General features: G+C 39.5%; 1 protein-coding gene across 6 annotated transcripts in view; it reads left to right on the top strand.

Moving 5' to 3' along the window:
- Positions 1 to 17421, top strand: part of LOC126198472 (zinc finger protein 391-like) — a 158892-nt gene that overhangs the window by 93705 nt on the left and 47766 nt on the right. For all 6 annotated transcript variants that reach the window (XM_049934824.1, XM_049934823.1, XM_049934822.1 and 3 more), the window contains one exon: positions 8395 to 8558. In XM_049934824.1, coding sequence (XP_049790781.1) covers positions 8395 to 8558 — 164 coding nt within the window. The remainder of the gene's footprint in view (positions 1 to 8394; positions 8559 to 17421) is intronic.

Below are 17421 nucleotides of genomic sequence, written 5' to 3'. Positions count from 1 at the left end.
TTACATTTGTCCTCTAGCCATGCCTGCTTAGCCATTTTGCACTTCCTGTCGATGTCATTTTTGAGACGTTTGTATTCCTTTTTGCCTGCTTCACTTACTGAATTTTTATATTTTCTCCTTCCATCAATTATATTCAATATTTCTTCTGTTACCCAAGGATTTCTACTAGCCCTCGTCTTTTTACCTACTTGATCCTCTGCCGCCTTCACTACTTCATCCCTCAGAGCTACCCATTCGTCTTCTACTGCATTTCTTTCCGCCATTCCTGTCAATTGTTCCCTTACACTCTCCTTGAAACTCTGTACAACCTCTGGTTCTTTCAGTTTATCCAGGTCCCATCTCCTTAAATTCCCACCTTTTTGCAGTTTCTTCAGTTTTAATCTACAGTTCATAACCAATAGATTGTGGTCAGAGTCCACATCTGCCCCTGAAAATGTCTTACAATTTAAAACCTGGTTCCTAAATCTCTGTCTTACCATTATATAATCTATCTGAAACCTGTCAGTATCTCCAGGCTTCTTCCATGTAGACAACCTTCTTTTATGATTCTTGAACCAAGTGTTAGATATGATTAAGTTATGCTCTGTGCAAAATTCTACCAGACGGCTTCCTCTTTCATTTCTTAGCTCCAATCCATATTCACCTACTATGTTTCCTTCTCTCCCTTTTCCTACTCTCGAATTGCAGGTACCCATGACTATTAAATTTTCGTCTCCCTTCACTACCTGAGTAATTTCTTTTATCTCATCATATGTTTCTTCAATTTCTTCGTCATCTGCAGAGCTAGTTGGCATATAAACTTGTACTACTATAGTAGGCATGGGCTTCGTGTCTATCTTGGCCACTATAATACGTTCACTATGCTGTTTGTAGTAGTTTACCCGTGCTCCTATTTTTTTATTCATTATTAAACCTACCGGTACTCCTGCATTACCCCTATTTGATTTTATATTTATAACCCTGTATTCACCTGACCAAAAGTCCTGTTCCTCTTGCCACTGAACTTCACTAATTCCCACTATATCTAACTTTAACCTATTCATTTCCCTTTTTAAATTTTCTAACCTACCTGCCCAATTAAGGGATCTGACATTCCACACTCCGATCCGCAGAATGCCAGTTTTCTTTCTCCTGATAACGACGTCGTCCTGAGTAGTCCCCGCCCGGAGATCCGAATGGGGGACTATTTTACCTCCGGAATATTTTACCCAGAGGACACCATCATCATTTAACCATACAGTAAAGCTGCATGCCCTCGGGAAAAATTACGGCTGTAGTTTCCCCACATTTGTCTGACCTCTCAACAGATACCCCTCCATTGTAGTTGCACCTACGGTACGGCTATCTGTATCGTTGAGGCACGCAAGCCTCCCCACCAACGGCAAGGTCCATGGTTCTTGGCTACAGTTCTCAAACTCAACTTCACCACATAATTTTGTGCAGAAATATCATTTGAAGTATCAACAATAAAGCTAGTTGTAATTAAAGTGCCCTTGATTGTAATAAATCTGTACAGATCCTCCAATAGTAAAGTTATTGATTTAAAACATTGAAAAAAAATTGCTTGTTGTGTAGGCAGTAAGAGAATTATTTTAGCTGGTGTTTTAAATAGAGACCGTTAAAGAGTTCCAAAGTTTCTAAACACTAAATTGCATTTTTACAGTAACAATGTTATGAAAAGAACAATTGCTACTCATCATACAGCAGAGGTGCTGGGTTGCAGATAGGTAAAATGAAAAGACTGTCAGAATGTGAGTTTTTGGCCAAATAGGTCTTTGTCGAAAGCAGACAACACACACATTCGTGCAAACACAACTCTCACACACATGACCACAATCTCCAGCTATTTAAGCCAGACTGCAGACACCAGCAGATGATGGGAGAAGCAACTGAGTGGTGGGGGTAAGGAGGAGCTTGAGTCAGGGAGGGGGAGGGATAGCAGGGTAGGGATGGGGGACAGTAAAGTGCTGCTTGTGGAAATGTCCAGGGACGAAGTGGAGAGAGGATAGAGCACCTAGGTGCGTCCAGAGGTTAGATGGAGAGTGAGGGGGGGTAGCAGAAAAGGAGAGAAGTAAGAAGACTGTGGGTGCACTGGACTGTGTAACACTGGACTGGGAATGGAGAAGGGTAAGAACAATGATGAACGAAGGTTGAGGCCAGGGGGTAATGGGAAAAGCTGGTGTTGGGAAGGATCCAGCTGGCACAGGCCATGAAGCAGTCATTGAAATGAATGTTGTGTTGGGCTGTGTACTCAGAAGTGAGATAGTCCAGCTGTTTCTTGTTTGTCAGTGGTGATTCACGCCAACAGAAAGCTTGTTGTTTGTCATGCCCACATAGAATGCAGCACAGTGGGTGCAAATTAGCTTGTAGATTGCATGACTGGTTTCACAGATAGCCCTGCCTTTGAGGGATAGGTGATGCTTATGACTGGACTGAAGTAGGTGGCTGTGGAAGGATGTATGGGACAGGTCTTGCATTTAGGTCTGTTATAGGGATATGAGCAGTGGGGCAAGGGGTTGGGAGCAGTGGTTCAGTAGGTATGGATGAGGATATTATGTAGGTTCAGTGGATGATGGAATACAACACTGAGGTGGGGGGAGGGGGGCAGTGAGTAGGATATTCCTTATTTCAGGGCTTAATGAGAAATAGTTGTGATACTGACGGAGAATGTGATTCAGTTGCTCCAGTCCTGGGTGGTACTGAGTCACGAGGGGAATACTTCTCTTTGGCTGGGTGGTGGGACTTTGAGAGGTGGTGGGTGACTGGAGAGATAGGGCAGAGAAGATCTCTTTTTGCACATGGTTGGGAGGATAATTACAGTCTGTGAAGACCTCAGTGAGATCCTCATATTTCAAGAAAGACCACTCGTCATGAGAGATGTGACAGCCACGTGTGACTAGGCTGTATGGAAGGGACTTCTTGGTATGGAATGGGTGGCAGCTGTCAAAATCAAGGTATTGCTGATGGCTGATACGTTGCGAAATGGATGGAGGTATTGATGTAGCTATCTTTGAGGTAGAGGTCAACATCAAGGAAGGTGGCTTGTTGGATTGAATAGGACTAGATAAAGTGAATGGGGGAGAAAGTGTTGAGGTTCTTTAGGAATGTGGATAGCGTGCCCTCATCCTTGATCCAAATCAGGAAGATGTCATCAGTAAATCTGAACTAGGTGAGGGGTTTGGGATTCTGCTTGTTTAGGAAGGATTCCTATAGATGGCCCATGAATAGGTTGGCTTAGGATGGTGCCATGCAGGTGCTTATAGCTGTACCCACAATTTTTTGGTAGGTAGTGCCTTCAAAGGAGAAGTAATTGTGGGTAAGGGTGTAGTTGGTCTTGTTGATTAGAAAGGCATTGTATCTATTGGGCACTGGCAAAAGTAGTGTTCTATAGTGGTAAGGCCAAGGGCTTTGGAGATGTTAGTGTAAAGGGAGGTAGCATCAATAGTGATGAGCAGGGTACCATGTGGTGTAAGAACAGGAACAGTGGAAAGTCGGTGGAGGTAATGGTTGGTATTTTTTATATAGGAGGGTAGGTTGTGGGTAATAGGCTGAAGGCGTTGGAGTACAAGAGCAGAAATTCTCTCAATGGGGACACAGAAATTGGCCACAGTGGAATGTCCTGGGTGGTTGTCTTTATGGACTTTAGAAAGGATGTATAAGGTAGGAGTGCGGGGACTGGAGGGGTGAGGAGAGAGATGGACTCTGGGAAGAGGTTGTGGGATTGGTGCAAGAATTTGTAGAGACACTGGAGATCCTGATGGATTTCTCAAATGTGGTCACTGTGGCAAGGTTTGTAGATTGATGGATCTGACAGCTGATGGAATCCTTCTGCCAGGTAATTCTTGTGGTTCAAAACAACAGTGGTGAGCCTTTCTCAGCAGGTAGGATTATAAGGTCAGGATCAGTTTTTAGATGGTGGATTGCAGTTCTTTCTGCAGATGTAAGGTTAGTTCACATGTTGAGGTATTTGGGGAATGATGGTGATGCAAGGTTCGATGTCAAGAAATTCTCGAAAATTAACAGGGGTGATTCTGAGGCAGTGTGGATCACAATTTGATGCAGGAGTGAACTGAGTTAGGCGGGGCTCAACATTGGTCTTTGATTGAGTCAGATTGGTAGGGTTGGTGGTGAAAAAGTGAAAAAAGTGTTTCCACTGTAGGAACCAGGAGAAGGAGAGAAGTTCGTTAACAAGTCCTGAGTGATTGAATTTGGGACAGTGCAAAAGGTGTGTCCTTTGGAAAGGACTAATACTTCTGCGGCACTAAGGCTTTTGGAGGAAAGGTTCATGGCCGTGTTTTTGGTCTGTGTAGGTTCTGGGTTCTGTATGGTGGTGGGAGGGAGTTTCTGGGGGTTGGGTAAATGTATTAGTTCTGCGAGACAGGGTTTGTCAGCTATGAGAGGATATGGGGGAAATTTGGAGGTTGTTATAGAGGTGGGGGATAGTGGTAGTCCAATGCAGGAGTAGTAAGTGGACAGGGTGGAGAGTTTTTTGAGGTGGTGTTGTGCATGTTGCTCTAGTTCTTGGAGAGCAGGAGTTTGTGTACGATATAAGATCCAGGAATTTGAGATTGCATAGATGGAGAATTTTGCAGATGGAGAGGAGGTATTGTAAGGAGATTTTGGGCTGTTTTATATGATTTCTCAGTATTATGTTGGTAAGGGTTAAGGATTGGCGGAATCTGAACAGATGGAGGTCATTGTGGAAGGAAGAATGGTAGCCAAGATAGGTAATTTGATGGTAAGGCCATTTGGGGAGGATTCCATAAGCCAAGCAACAATACAGGAACAGTATGTGTGGCTGGGTTCTGGCTAGGAGTAAGTAAGCATTTCTGTATTGATGCAGATGGCAAGAGTAAGGGTCCATGGTGATGGATAAAATGCATAAAAATACATAAATAACCTAAAAATATGTCCAAAAAATTCACAGAATTACACCTAAATAACTGGGAAAAATCACGAAAAGGTTGAAATGGATGGAGTAATTGGTATCAAGATGAAATCAGGAAGTAGGCCTATAGCAAAAGGTGAAAATCAGCCAACTGAAACTGGGATGAAGGCACAATGGGGCCAGAGAAAAAATAAACAAAAATATTGTAATATGGGTTGCAGGTCTGTGGGTCAATAAGTGTGAAGAAGGGGAATGGCACATGTGACTACTTTAGGTGAAGTTACCGTATTTACTCGAATCTAAGCCGCACTTTTTTTTCCAGTTTTTGTAATCCAAAAACCTGCCTGCGGCTTAGAATCGAGTGCAAAGCAAGCGGAAGTTCTGAAAAATGTTGATAGGTGCCGCCACAACTAACTTCTGCCGTCGAATATATTTAGTGCTACACAAGCATGCTTTGTGGGCACAAAGATAGATACTGGCGCCAAAACCTCTGCATCAGTAAATAAACTTAAAAAAAAAGGTAGAAGACGAGCTTTTTTTTTCACCACCCCGAGTTTCGACCACTGCATTTTCATACATTATCCAACGAAGTAAATACAAATTCCGTATTGTTCATCTTCGAATGTAGCAGAATTTCAATGTACTACGAAAATCTGACTGGCAAGACTGTTAGGGATGTTTGTCAATATGGCCAACTCTACGTTCCGAGTTTTTTCCTACCTGTGAGAAGAGATGGTTGCTAATAGGAACCTGATGAAATGTGAATCACATGCAGTATTCTCTTCACCATAAGAATAATACGAATATAAACATTTTGCCATGTATTCTTTCGTGTTTGCTGCTATCTCATTTAAATACTGTCTGCGTAATAAACTACGAAACTAGAGTGGGACAACAGCAAACGCGGAAGAATATACGTATCGTGTCATGTTTATATTCATATTATTCTTATGCCTAATAGTGATACAGTCAGAAATGAAGCACGGCAACTGACTAGATTTTAAATGTAAGATGACTAATTTCTGTGCAGAATTTGATGTACTAAAGAAGCAGCCGCAAAGATTTTCAAACGGAGGAAAATTTTCGCAAAACTCTCGTTCAGAACATGTTCTATCATACGCATGTTCTATCATACACATTTGGTTCTTTTTGATCATTATCAAAGAAAGCAGCAGTGTAAGTAACAACAAATAGCAGTCTCTTGCCATTGTTTCGCTAATGAGACGATTCCTCTTTTTTTTTTTTTTTTTTTTTTTTTTTTTTTTTTTTTTAAAGCAGCGGTAGCGCGCACGAAAGCGTCATGCCGCGGGCGGCGACAGGCCGTAAACACGCACTATCAAAATGCGACAAACAATGCATTACACAGTACAGTAATGCATTTTCAGCTTAGAGTGACGTAAACACCTATAACAAAGAAAACTGCACTTATCAGATCAAAGCAAAATAAGCAATCGATTCAAACCAGACGAAGCACGTGAAAAAGGAAGGGTACCCATAAATACGGATGTAGCGCCTGACGCATAGCAATGGCTGCCTGGTAAAGCTTAACTGCTAAGCTTACGACTTGAACCAAACTACTGTAGCTGTATCGTCTTTCATTCGACCTAAATTGTGTCTCATATTGCAATGGACCAACTTTGTTTCGATTTGGAGGTGCGGCCTAAAACTTTTCTCTCCCCTTGAATTTCGAGTCTCAAATTTCAGGTGCGGCTTAGATTCAGGAAAATTTTTTTTCCTTGATTTCGAGTCTCATTTTTCGAGTGCGGCTTAGATTCGAGTGCGGCTTAGATTCGAGTAAATACGGTAGTAGGTGCGGACTGGAGTAGAGAGGAGGAGGAGGAGGAGGAGGAGGAGTGGTTGTGGGGTGGGAGGGATGAGATAAAAGCTTGTGTGGCACAGAAAGGTATGGGAAATAACACATGAAAATACGTGAGAGTGACACAGGAAGTGTGATCAATTTGAAGATTTAGGATTATTGATATCGATGGGAGGAATGTGGGACATGAGATGGTGTACCAACGATCAGCGCAGTCTTGTGGCCTTTTATAGGGCATAGCCAAAATGGTTGGTAGAGTGTGGCCCATAAGCAGATCATGCTGTGGGGTTTGTAAGGCAACAAGAGAGACACAGGAAACAAGAGGAAGTAGGACAGACACTGAGTACAGTAATTAATTAAAAAAACAGTAACAAAGGAAAACAGCACTGGGTTGTGGGATGGAAGACAAGCCATCAGGCAACATCAGACAATGGAAACTGAAGAATGGACTTAACAATATTATGAAAAGGACAGCTGCTACTCACCATATAGCAGAGATGCTGTGACGTAGATAGGCACAACAAAAAGACTGTCAGAAAGTGAGCTTTCTGCCAACTAAGTCTTCATCGGAAATAGACAACACATGCACTCAAGCAAACACAACTCGCACACACATGACCACAGTCTCTGGCTGCAAGCACAAGTGAGTGATGGGAGAAGCAACTGGGTGGTGGAGGTAAGGAGGAGACTGGAACAGGGAGGGAGAGGGATAGCAGGGTAGGGGTGGGGGGCTGTAAGGCGCTGCTTGTGGAAACGTACAGGGATGAGATGGAGAGAGGGTAGAGCAGCTAGGTGCGTCCAGAGGTTAGATGGAGACGAAGGGGGGGGGGGGGGGGTAGCAGAAAAGAGAGAAGTAAGAAGACTGTGGGTGCACTGGTGGGATATAGGGCTGTGTAACACTGGACTGGGAATGGAGAATGGTAAGAACAATGATGAATGAAGGTTGAGGCCAGGAGGGTAATGGGAACTTAGGTTGTATTGCAGAGAGAGTTCCCACCTGTGTTGTTCAGAAAAGCTGGTGTTGGTGGGAAGGATCCAGATGGCACAGGCTATAAAGCAGTCTTGAAATGGAGGATGTTGTGTTGGGCTGTGTACTCAGCAATGAGGTAGTCCAGCTGTTTCTTGTCCACAGTTTCAGTGGTGATTCACGCCAACAGAAAGCTTGTTGTTTGTCATGCCTACATAGACTGAATCACAGTGGTTGAAGCTTAGCTTGTAGATCACATGACTGGTTTCACAGTCATGTTTCACTTGTTTTATAATTACAGTCTGTCAGACAGTGATGATGGGTGAACTAGACTGACTAGAGACACTGCTAGCTGTATAATACCACCATTCATCCCACCCCCCGCCCCCCCTTCCTCCTCCTATATAGAGAATGATTATTTTGCCTCATTCCATTTTTTGTTTTCCTCCCAGAATTTGTTGTGTCATGTTAATGTACGCAGATAGAAACGGTGCTGAAGGGAACACAGAAGTTTTATTTATTATAATGTCACATGTGCCTTTGCAATCAGCTTCAAAGGTAAAAATAAAATGATTGACATAACATATTGATAAAAATTAATCTTAAAAAAGAAGTTTTTGTAATAACAGTAACAATATAAAAATCCATTAATGATTTCATATTTTGTTAAGCAATTGACTTCTCCAGACAAGAGCAAAATTTACAACCTTTTTAATTCAACAGTGTGGCTTCACAACATGTCGAGCTGCCTACCTGCAAGTTCATATTCGCACAGTTCATCTTGGCAACTACAATAGTCATGTGTGCCCCGTCTGTGATGCTCATGTTAAACAACGAAATGCATTTCTGGAACACATGCGTTCTCACACTGGTGATCGTCCTTTCAGGTGAGTAACACACAGTTAGAGGTCTGCGCGGATATGAAAAGTGCAATCCGCATCCGCACCGCATCTGCAAGGTCCTAATCCACAACCACATCCGCAGCAATTAATCCGCATCCACAAGTTCCTTATCCGCATCCGCATATATATAAGTTTTGAATGAGAAATTAATAGTAATAGACAGTAGTACTTAGAATTATGGTATGTAATGACATAGTTATTGTTAGGATGCCATTTCTGCGACAACTTAACTACTTTTGATTTTTTAAATCACAGGAAATGCTCTATACCTACTCTAAAGCAGGCCATTCCAAACAGGAAAGCATTGGAGCTCCGGAGCACACACAGTAGCGGCTCGGATCTCGTGAGATTGGAAACGCTATTTAAAAAAATAAAATTCAATGTAATAGTATTAAATGATGAAAATAGGTGTATAGAAACAATTATATTTCGCTGCTCTTGTGCCAGTGCAGCTGAAAATGACAATGGTTTTAAACTGTTACTAGCACATTGCATCATTTACCGACAGTTTTTTTGTACTCACTGCTCGGATGTGTCAAATTTTGAAGCCATTCATGTCAGCTGATGATTATATTATAGTTTACGCGTTCAGCCCTCGCCATTTCCAGGTGAAAATATTTACAGTATTAGGCCTACACTGTAAAACGCTGGCACACCTGAGAAAAAGTTAAACTGCCAGCAATAATTGACGTTGTCTGGAAGAAATAACTCGTCTTCCGAAGACTGACAACAAAATCAGTAGTTATAGAAATTAGGAGTCCATTTAGCTTTAGCTAAAAATACGATCGAAATCTCGAACCTCACCTTTTGGCTGATTTATCGAATTAAGACCTAGCGCTAAATGAAATGTCCGTTTCATTCTCAACTAAACAAAGTTTTTCAGACTTTAAAACATCCTCAACATTGGTCTAAATTACTAGGACAAAATTTGCAGTAGATTTCGCAGTTAATACTTTCAATGTTAAAAAATAATTTTTTTTTCAGAGTTTAATGGTACTACAAACGATTTCAATATGTCTGTATAAAAACCACTGTTCCATAACTTCAAATGTTAGGCACTTTTCCCTGTTAAGCAATACCGAGTTACAGTTAAAATGTTCAATTTTGTTACAAATTTCAGCCCTTATCTTTACTAATTGTCTGGTAAATTAAAAGACACATTATTATTTTGGATGATTTGAATATTTTGTAAGTTTTCAATGTGATCAGAATAATCTTTCACGGGCTATCGCAGTCACAGCTTGTTGGTGGTCGTGTGCCGTAGTTTGAAGTCCCACTTGTAATTAATTACAAGGCCCGCCGTGCCACCGCTCCGGCTGGGCTGTTTCACTGTTCACAAAGAGCGACAATGCTCGGCGGCTGCACATGTTACTATAGTGCACGCTAAAATTTAGGTAGGCACTTATGAGATCATCATTACCTACTTTAATAATATTGAAGTGTTAGCTGTTGAATGTTCTTGTTGTGAAGAGTAAAAATTTAAAATTGAGCTCTTTAATATGAAAATTACAACAAAACAAATTGATTGTTAAATATTTCCTTCTTTTACCTAATGCTACTTAAATGTTCTTGTTGGGAATAGTAAAAATACTAACAATATGTTGAGGAAATTCTTTACTATAAATATTACAATAAAAACTCTGATTAAATATTTTCATCTTCTGCTTGCTTCTGATCCAAATTCTGTAAAAGAAAGAATCAGATGAAAAAAAAATTGTAATTAATTCAGATAAGCCCAAAAAATAAAGTGAAGTAAGAGAAGCTGTACAAGTACCTTTTTACTTTGGAAGATTACTGTGCAAGAACATGATGTCATCAATTGTCTGTAGCTTCAAAGATGTGCGTCGGTCCTGCATTATTTGTCCCGCAGTAGAGAAGCTTCTCTCAGATGGCGCGCTGGACGCTGGAATGCAGTGCACAAAGTATGCGAGTTTGGAAAGACGCGGATAGATGTTTTCACGTCCATGCCACCAAGCTATCAGGTCAATGTCTTCCCAAAATTGGACTTTATCATTCGTATATCTGAGAATTTCATCTGGCGCAAAGTCAAGATCTCTCGTCGATTCATCTTCTGAGAAATCTTAAAATTCATTAAAAAGTACGTCAGACTTATGTTTTTTTTTGCAGGAATTACAGATGCTGCTTCCTCCTTATCTTTTAATTGTGGACAATTTCTCGCAACATGATTTTTCGCTTCCTTTACACTTCATCTTTTTTGGCACTGCTAAGAAATTTTAAGTTTTTATATTTTGGATTCAAAAACGTTGCAAGTTTATGGGTTACTGTTATGTCCCATTTGCTGATTAAAATAGATTTGGCTGTACTCTTTAAATCTATCAGAAATGGGCTGTTGCAATCAGTTTTTTCAAGGAAGGAGAGAAGTTTTAACTTCCACAACACACATAAATCAAGTATAGGGGTTTTGGAGGCTTCAAGATCACAAGAAGCTATTTTAAATGGTGTCAGAAAGGTTATTATATCTTCCAACATCCTCTTGTCTATAGAATCAATCAAATTATCTTGATTTTTCTCTGACAAAATTGACAGAACTTCAAAACATTGTGAATAAATAGACTCAAACATATCCAATTTACTGTTCCATCGTGTGTGTATAACTCCTTTCAATGACTTCTGAAAGCGATTCTGAAGACCAGATCTTTTAAAGACAGTTGTGATAGCTCAACAGGAATTTATTAGTCGGTGCACGTCACTCTTCTCATCATTCGCATCTCCTCGAGTCGTGTGCTCCAGCACAGTATTAAGAATGTGTGCTGAGCACGAGAGCCTCTTGTATTGGCGAAGTGCTGCCACAATATTTGGACCTCTATCCGTAACGAACACGATGTTATTCACAGCACTGAATAAATCGAACAACCGTAGTATCTTAATTAATTCAAGTTTAATGTTTTCTCCTGTTTTTTTAAATCTCACTCTCAAAATTTCTGGTGCACAACACTCGATCCTCAAGTTTCACTTCTTCATAATTAACATAATGTGCAGTCACTCCCATATAGTTTATTTTATGGTACAAATCAGTCCATAAATCGACAGTTAGTGCTCCACCTATATCTCTGAATATATTCTTCACTTCTGCGGAGACAGTTTCACGCAGACGATTGGCCGTTTCCTTCAAATTTCTGGATATGGTGGTTGGATGAGGTAGCAGTTCCTTAGCACTCACTGCACCGTACTTGGCCCCCACATCAATAAGAAACTGTGCCGTCTTGAGAAACCCAGATCCACACCCAACTTCGAATGATAAAATGTCTTTGCTGACAAGATTGATAAGTTTTTCTGTCGCGGCTGTCTTCAGATTTGGCGGAACTTCAGGTACTTTCACGTTTCTCTTGGTATTTAAATAAGTAATTATGCTACTTTGTCCAGCCTCAGACGAATGTTTTAGCAAATTTGAAGTTCCACTTTTGTGTCCAGTGTAGGAATATACTTTTTAACATGCAAAACAAGCCACTGTATCTTTTATCTTTTCGTTGCCATCAAATACGTATCCGAATTTTTTGCAAATTTGCGATTTCAATTTGATTTCCTTCAGTAATGTAAAATCACCTTTTTTTCACCTTACACGAAATTGTATCCATCGATATGGTGTTCATTTGAAGAAAGAACTCTCACTGATACTTGCTACGATGCACGTTGTCACTCGGTCACTACAAAGCGCTAACTGAAGGCAGCGGAAAATTGTAACGTGCAACGTGCACCTGTCTGGTAGACAGTGGGCAGGTTTGCCACCCAGAGAGCACTTCACAGGCCACACAAAAGACACGGTTGTGGAAACGGATTAGGCGCAGGTCTCTTAGGTACAGCTACGTCGGTCGTAGCCAGGGGCTGAGGACAACAGACATCCGCTCTACCCGGGCCCTGCAAGATTCCAAGAATGTCAACAGACCTGAAGTTTTCAACTAACATTGCAACATACGTACTGGGCAGATGCCTTGCTCATTATCCGCAGATGACCCGCGGATATCCGCGCCGGTCGCGATTTTATCCGCCAAGTAACAAATACCGCGGATATCCGCATCCGTGCAGACCTCTACACACAGTTAATTAGACAGTATAATTTTGAAAATAGTTACAGGATGGTGTATTTTTATTTCACTGTTAGTTTACTATCTATGTAGAGGGAATCAAAAAGAACTGTATACATTTGAAGAAGCAGAAATTATCATATTACTACGGTATATTGATAATTTTCACTTATGGACCGTCTGACAGCAACTGAATAAAACACAATTTTAGTGCCATACGCGTTTCGCCTTTATTTTCTGCAAGGCATCATCAGTGGCCTGGAATATGTACATATGTTAGCTATTTTATTTACATTTTTGTCACTGTGCCTATAGGTTATAAACAGTTCTGGTGGTTGGTATTTCCTATTAAGTAGTAATGTTTTGAACTGTACTTACAGGTTGCGTAGACAATTTCTTACATATTACGCTCCTGTTGCATTTTTGGTGTTGTTCTTCTTCCTATGAGCGCCAATTTGCTGTTTTTTCCGCATTCCACAGCACTATGCACTGAGCGCTTGTTTTAATGCAATGTTTTGGTTTCTGTTGCCGACTGTCAAATGTTTTTGCCAAAGATTGAATATTACTGCCAAACTTATGAGTGTAACTATTGAAGTATCTGTGGTCTGTTCGTGTATGCATTTGTGTGTGTGTGTGTGTGTGTGTGTGTGTGTGTGTGTGTGTGTGTGTGTGTTTTCTGGTGTCGTATTAATTTAATTTAATTTTATTGTATTTATTTTTGTTTTTGTCCTGTGTATGTGTGTGTGTGTGTGTGTGTGTGTTTTGGTGTAATATATATTTTTTTGTGCTGTGTGTGTGTGTGTGTGTGTGTGTGTGTGTGTGTGTGTGTGTGTGTGTGTGTGTGTGTGTGTGTGTGTGTCTGTATTTTGGTGTTACGTAATTTTGTGTGTGTGTGTGTGTCTGTATTTTGGTGATATATATCATTTCCTTTATTAAGCGTAGTAGGGAGCCTGTGTTGATGTGTGTTTGTTCATTTATCACATGTTTGTTTTCTGCTATGGCTTTCTGGATGTGTCAGTTTTCTTGCATTTGGCAGTAATATTCGATCTTTGGCAAAAACATTTGACAGTCGGCAACAGAAACCAAAACATTGCATTAAAACAAGCGCTCAGTGCATAGTGCTGTGGAATGCGGGAAAAACAGCAAATTGGCGCTCATAGGTAGAAGAACAACACCAAAAATGCAACAGGAGCGTAATATGTAAGAAACTGTCTACGCAACCTGTAAGTACAGTTCAAAACATTACTACTTAATAGGAAATACCAACCACCAGAACTGTTTATAACCTATAGGCACAGTGACAAAAATGTAAATAAAATAGCTAACATATGTACATATTCCAGGCCACTGATGATGCCTTGCAGAAAATAAAGGCGAAACGCGTATGGCACTAAAATTGTGTTTTATTCAGTTGCTGTCAGACGGTCCATAAGTGAAAATTATCAATACACCGTAGTATTACGCGCAACTGAGGAGGACAGGACCACAAAAGTTGAAGATATCATATTACCTTTGGTCTTTTTTTTTCATAAAGATTTTATGTTTATTATATGAAGTGCATAAAAAATTTAAAATATGATGAAGTTGGCTTTAAGTTGTGACATAGCCAGGAGAATTTTTCCCATGTTACATTTTTCCTTCTCCCATAAATAACCAAAGTTATTTTTTCCACCAGTACATGAATCTATTGGTTTATAACACTTTCATGAAAATCTCAAGACTTTATTTAGACTTAGTTTCCCTTGAAAATATTTTTCAGGTTATCATTTTGATTGTTCTGTTTACATTGATGTTATTAGTTTACATGAGGGCAGGTATAATTTGAAAATATAATTATCTGATGTCAGTACAACAGTTCACAACATGCAAAACTCTATGAGCTGTCAGTACTACATTTGAGAAAGATGACTCACACAAACAGAAAGTCAAGCAATCCCATTTTCCTGTAAAGTACTTTGAATCGTTTGAGGTTGATTAACATACCTCCAGACTATTACCATTTTTCATCGCGGATTTTGCCATAACTATTGCTAGATTCAAAAGTTTGAGTACCTACTTCTATTACTTTAATGTCTGTGTACAAAATGACATATAGCACTCATTAATTAACTCACAAATTAATAATTTCATGTAAATTACCTTAATTTACAATATGATGCCCATAGATGTAAATAAGGGGATGTACATTATGGATGAAGAGTTTTTCTAAATTTCTATCTAGCAACATTTTCTATAATCGAATAGTCCATTAGTTGTGATAGTTTAACCAAAACAGTAAACTCCAGCGTCGGTGATTTTCAAAGCATAATGTAGTTTGATTTTCAAAGTGTAATGTAGTTTGCAAAATAACGGTTTATACATACTCACATTGTCCATCACCCAAAATTGGCAGTTTGCAGTTTGAAAGCGCAAAAGTAAGACCTGTGTTGAGTGTGCTCACATTGTTGACTGACACCGTTACTATGCACGTTCTGTACACAGAATGCACCAATATCTGCAAAACTCAATAACACTACATAATGTTTAATAACTTTAAAGTGGATTCTGTATACCACACAAATGAACATTTTAACTAAACTCTGTTGTAATTAACAAGAACATGTGTGATATCATTTTCATTGGAGTGAGCTATTGTTGGACATGGTGATTCTCATTATGGACTGTCTTAACTGAAATACCACAGCATATATTTCTTTGACAAATTACTACAGGCTAGTGGTATATGGCTTTTTTCACTTAAATATTAACTGCGCTTTGTGCCCAAAATATGATAATGAACTTTGCCATTTCATAATAGAGAAGCTGGTCATCATCACTAACAATTGAATTTCGCAAGAATAAATGAGTGTGTTAGTGCCATTCAAATTGTAGTGCTATGTACTTTCATGAGCAAACACCAACCTCAATCGTTTAGACTTTAAACATCTAGGCGACTAGTAGTGTGTGCTACAGAACAGAGACTACAGAAATCAGCTCGTTAATGCTACCAAGTAAAGACTGATTTGAATGTTTTGTTGATATGTTTGATTAGTGATATGTTATTTTTAATTGATATTTGATGGAGTTAGAAAATGATGTGTCACAACTACAACAAAATTCACTGATACAGTGTTAAAAAAAAATGTTGAGTGACTAGGGTCTCCCGTCGGGTAGACCGCTCGCCAGGTGCAAGTCTTTCAATTTGACACCACTTCGGCGACTTTTACATTGAACTGATACAGTTTTGTATTAGTACAAACAATGATGAAGAATTGGAACTGGAAGAATTATGTAATGTCTGAATCACTGATTGTAATACTGTGATACTAATAATAATAGTCTCACTTCTTGACTTGTGTGGCAACTCTAAAATCATTTTAATACCTTTGGTTGGATTGGATGAAAAGTGTTGGATGGTTGACTACCACTTATTTGAACCAGAAGAGTTATTCACTATCTGCATTACACAATCTTTTAATCTATGAGTAAACGTGGCAGTCTCAGTTTCTAATTGGGTGGTTTCACTGTTAAATATCTGTTTACATATTTAGATAAACTGAATTGAAGTGGATGAATTGTCACTTGGATAACAGATAGTGGTATTCAAGCAACAGAATGTCTGAATAACGTCTACCAAACAATTATGTGTTCTAGGAGTGCATTGCTGTCACGGTGGAAGTAAAAAACAGTTATTACGAAGCCTAATAGTGGAAGCTCCAGGTAGGATTATCCTAATATTGCTGTTATTACAAAATCTGTTGAGGTTCCCTATATGTAACTTTTATTATAAAATTACGTGACGAATAATAAAATCAGTATTTGTTGTTGCCATTGTAAATTACGCACAAGACCCCTGTAATATGATCAACATTTCCCTATAACTGTTGAGAATGGGACCTGTGATGACATTACTGGTTTTTATTTAGAATTATGTAACCTGAGTGTTGTAGAGTCTTCCTAAAGCTCACAGCTTCTCAGTGAAGGAGAAGTATTTATCACAGCTCTCAAGCTTGCTGCATTTGACAACAGTGCTTTGAAGAGCAGGATTGGAATACAGTATGTGAATCACCTTCCCTCTTCTTTTCTCTTCTCCTTGAGTTTTGTTTATTGTTATAGTCAACACAGCTTGTATTGAGAATTGAAGTCATTTAAAGTAAATAGGTAATTGGTTGTGATCAGTGGTATACAGTCTATGACAGACATCTCCTGCTGCTGGATCTGTGAGTATAGTAGCTTCAAGGGCTGTATTTCACATAGTTTTATACATTCTGCAAACAGGTGGGATTGCAATGTTTTGGGTGATGTAGAATTTTTGTTCAAAATTATACGGGGGAAGATCTGAGAATAATGCACAATAATTTTATGACTAAAAAGTTTAATAGGTAACAAAAAAATTCATAAATAAACATACATCCTTTATCTACTTCTCTACATAATCACCACATTCTCAACACATTTCTTCCATCATGGTACCAGTATGGCCTATTCATAGAAGTTTCTCTGTTTGGAGTATTGCCATCTGCGGACTGCTGATTTCACTTCCACATCTGTCGCAGAGAGTTGACTGATCAGGAATTTCTTCATGGGACAAAACAGATAAAAGTCCGGGGGTGCAAGATGCAGACTTTAGGGTGGATGCTGGAGCAGTTCCCACCGAAACTGGAGATTTTCTCATGAACAAGAGCCCTTGTGGTTGTCTGCAAGTTTTTTAGGCATGTAGCGAGCACTAACTTTATGAAATTCCAATGTGTGATAAAAATTTTTACATTGCACCATAGGAAATGTTGAATTGCTGTGATAAGATGTCCATGCCAGCTGTTCAAAAT

This window comes from Schistocerca nitens, chromosome 8, assembly GCF_023898315.1.
Source record: "Schistocerca nitens isolate TAMUIC-IGC-003100 chromosome 8, iqSchNite1.1, whole genome shotgun sequence".
Classification (NCBI taxonomy): domain Eukaryota; kingdom Metazoa; phylum Arthropoda; class Insecta; order Orthoptera; family Acrididae; genus Schistocerca; species Schistocerca nitens.
Note: the sequence above shows the minus strand (reverse complement) of the source record. Positions and strands in the feature narration are given on the sequence as shown.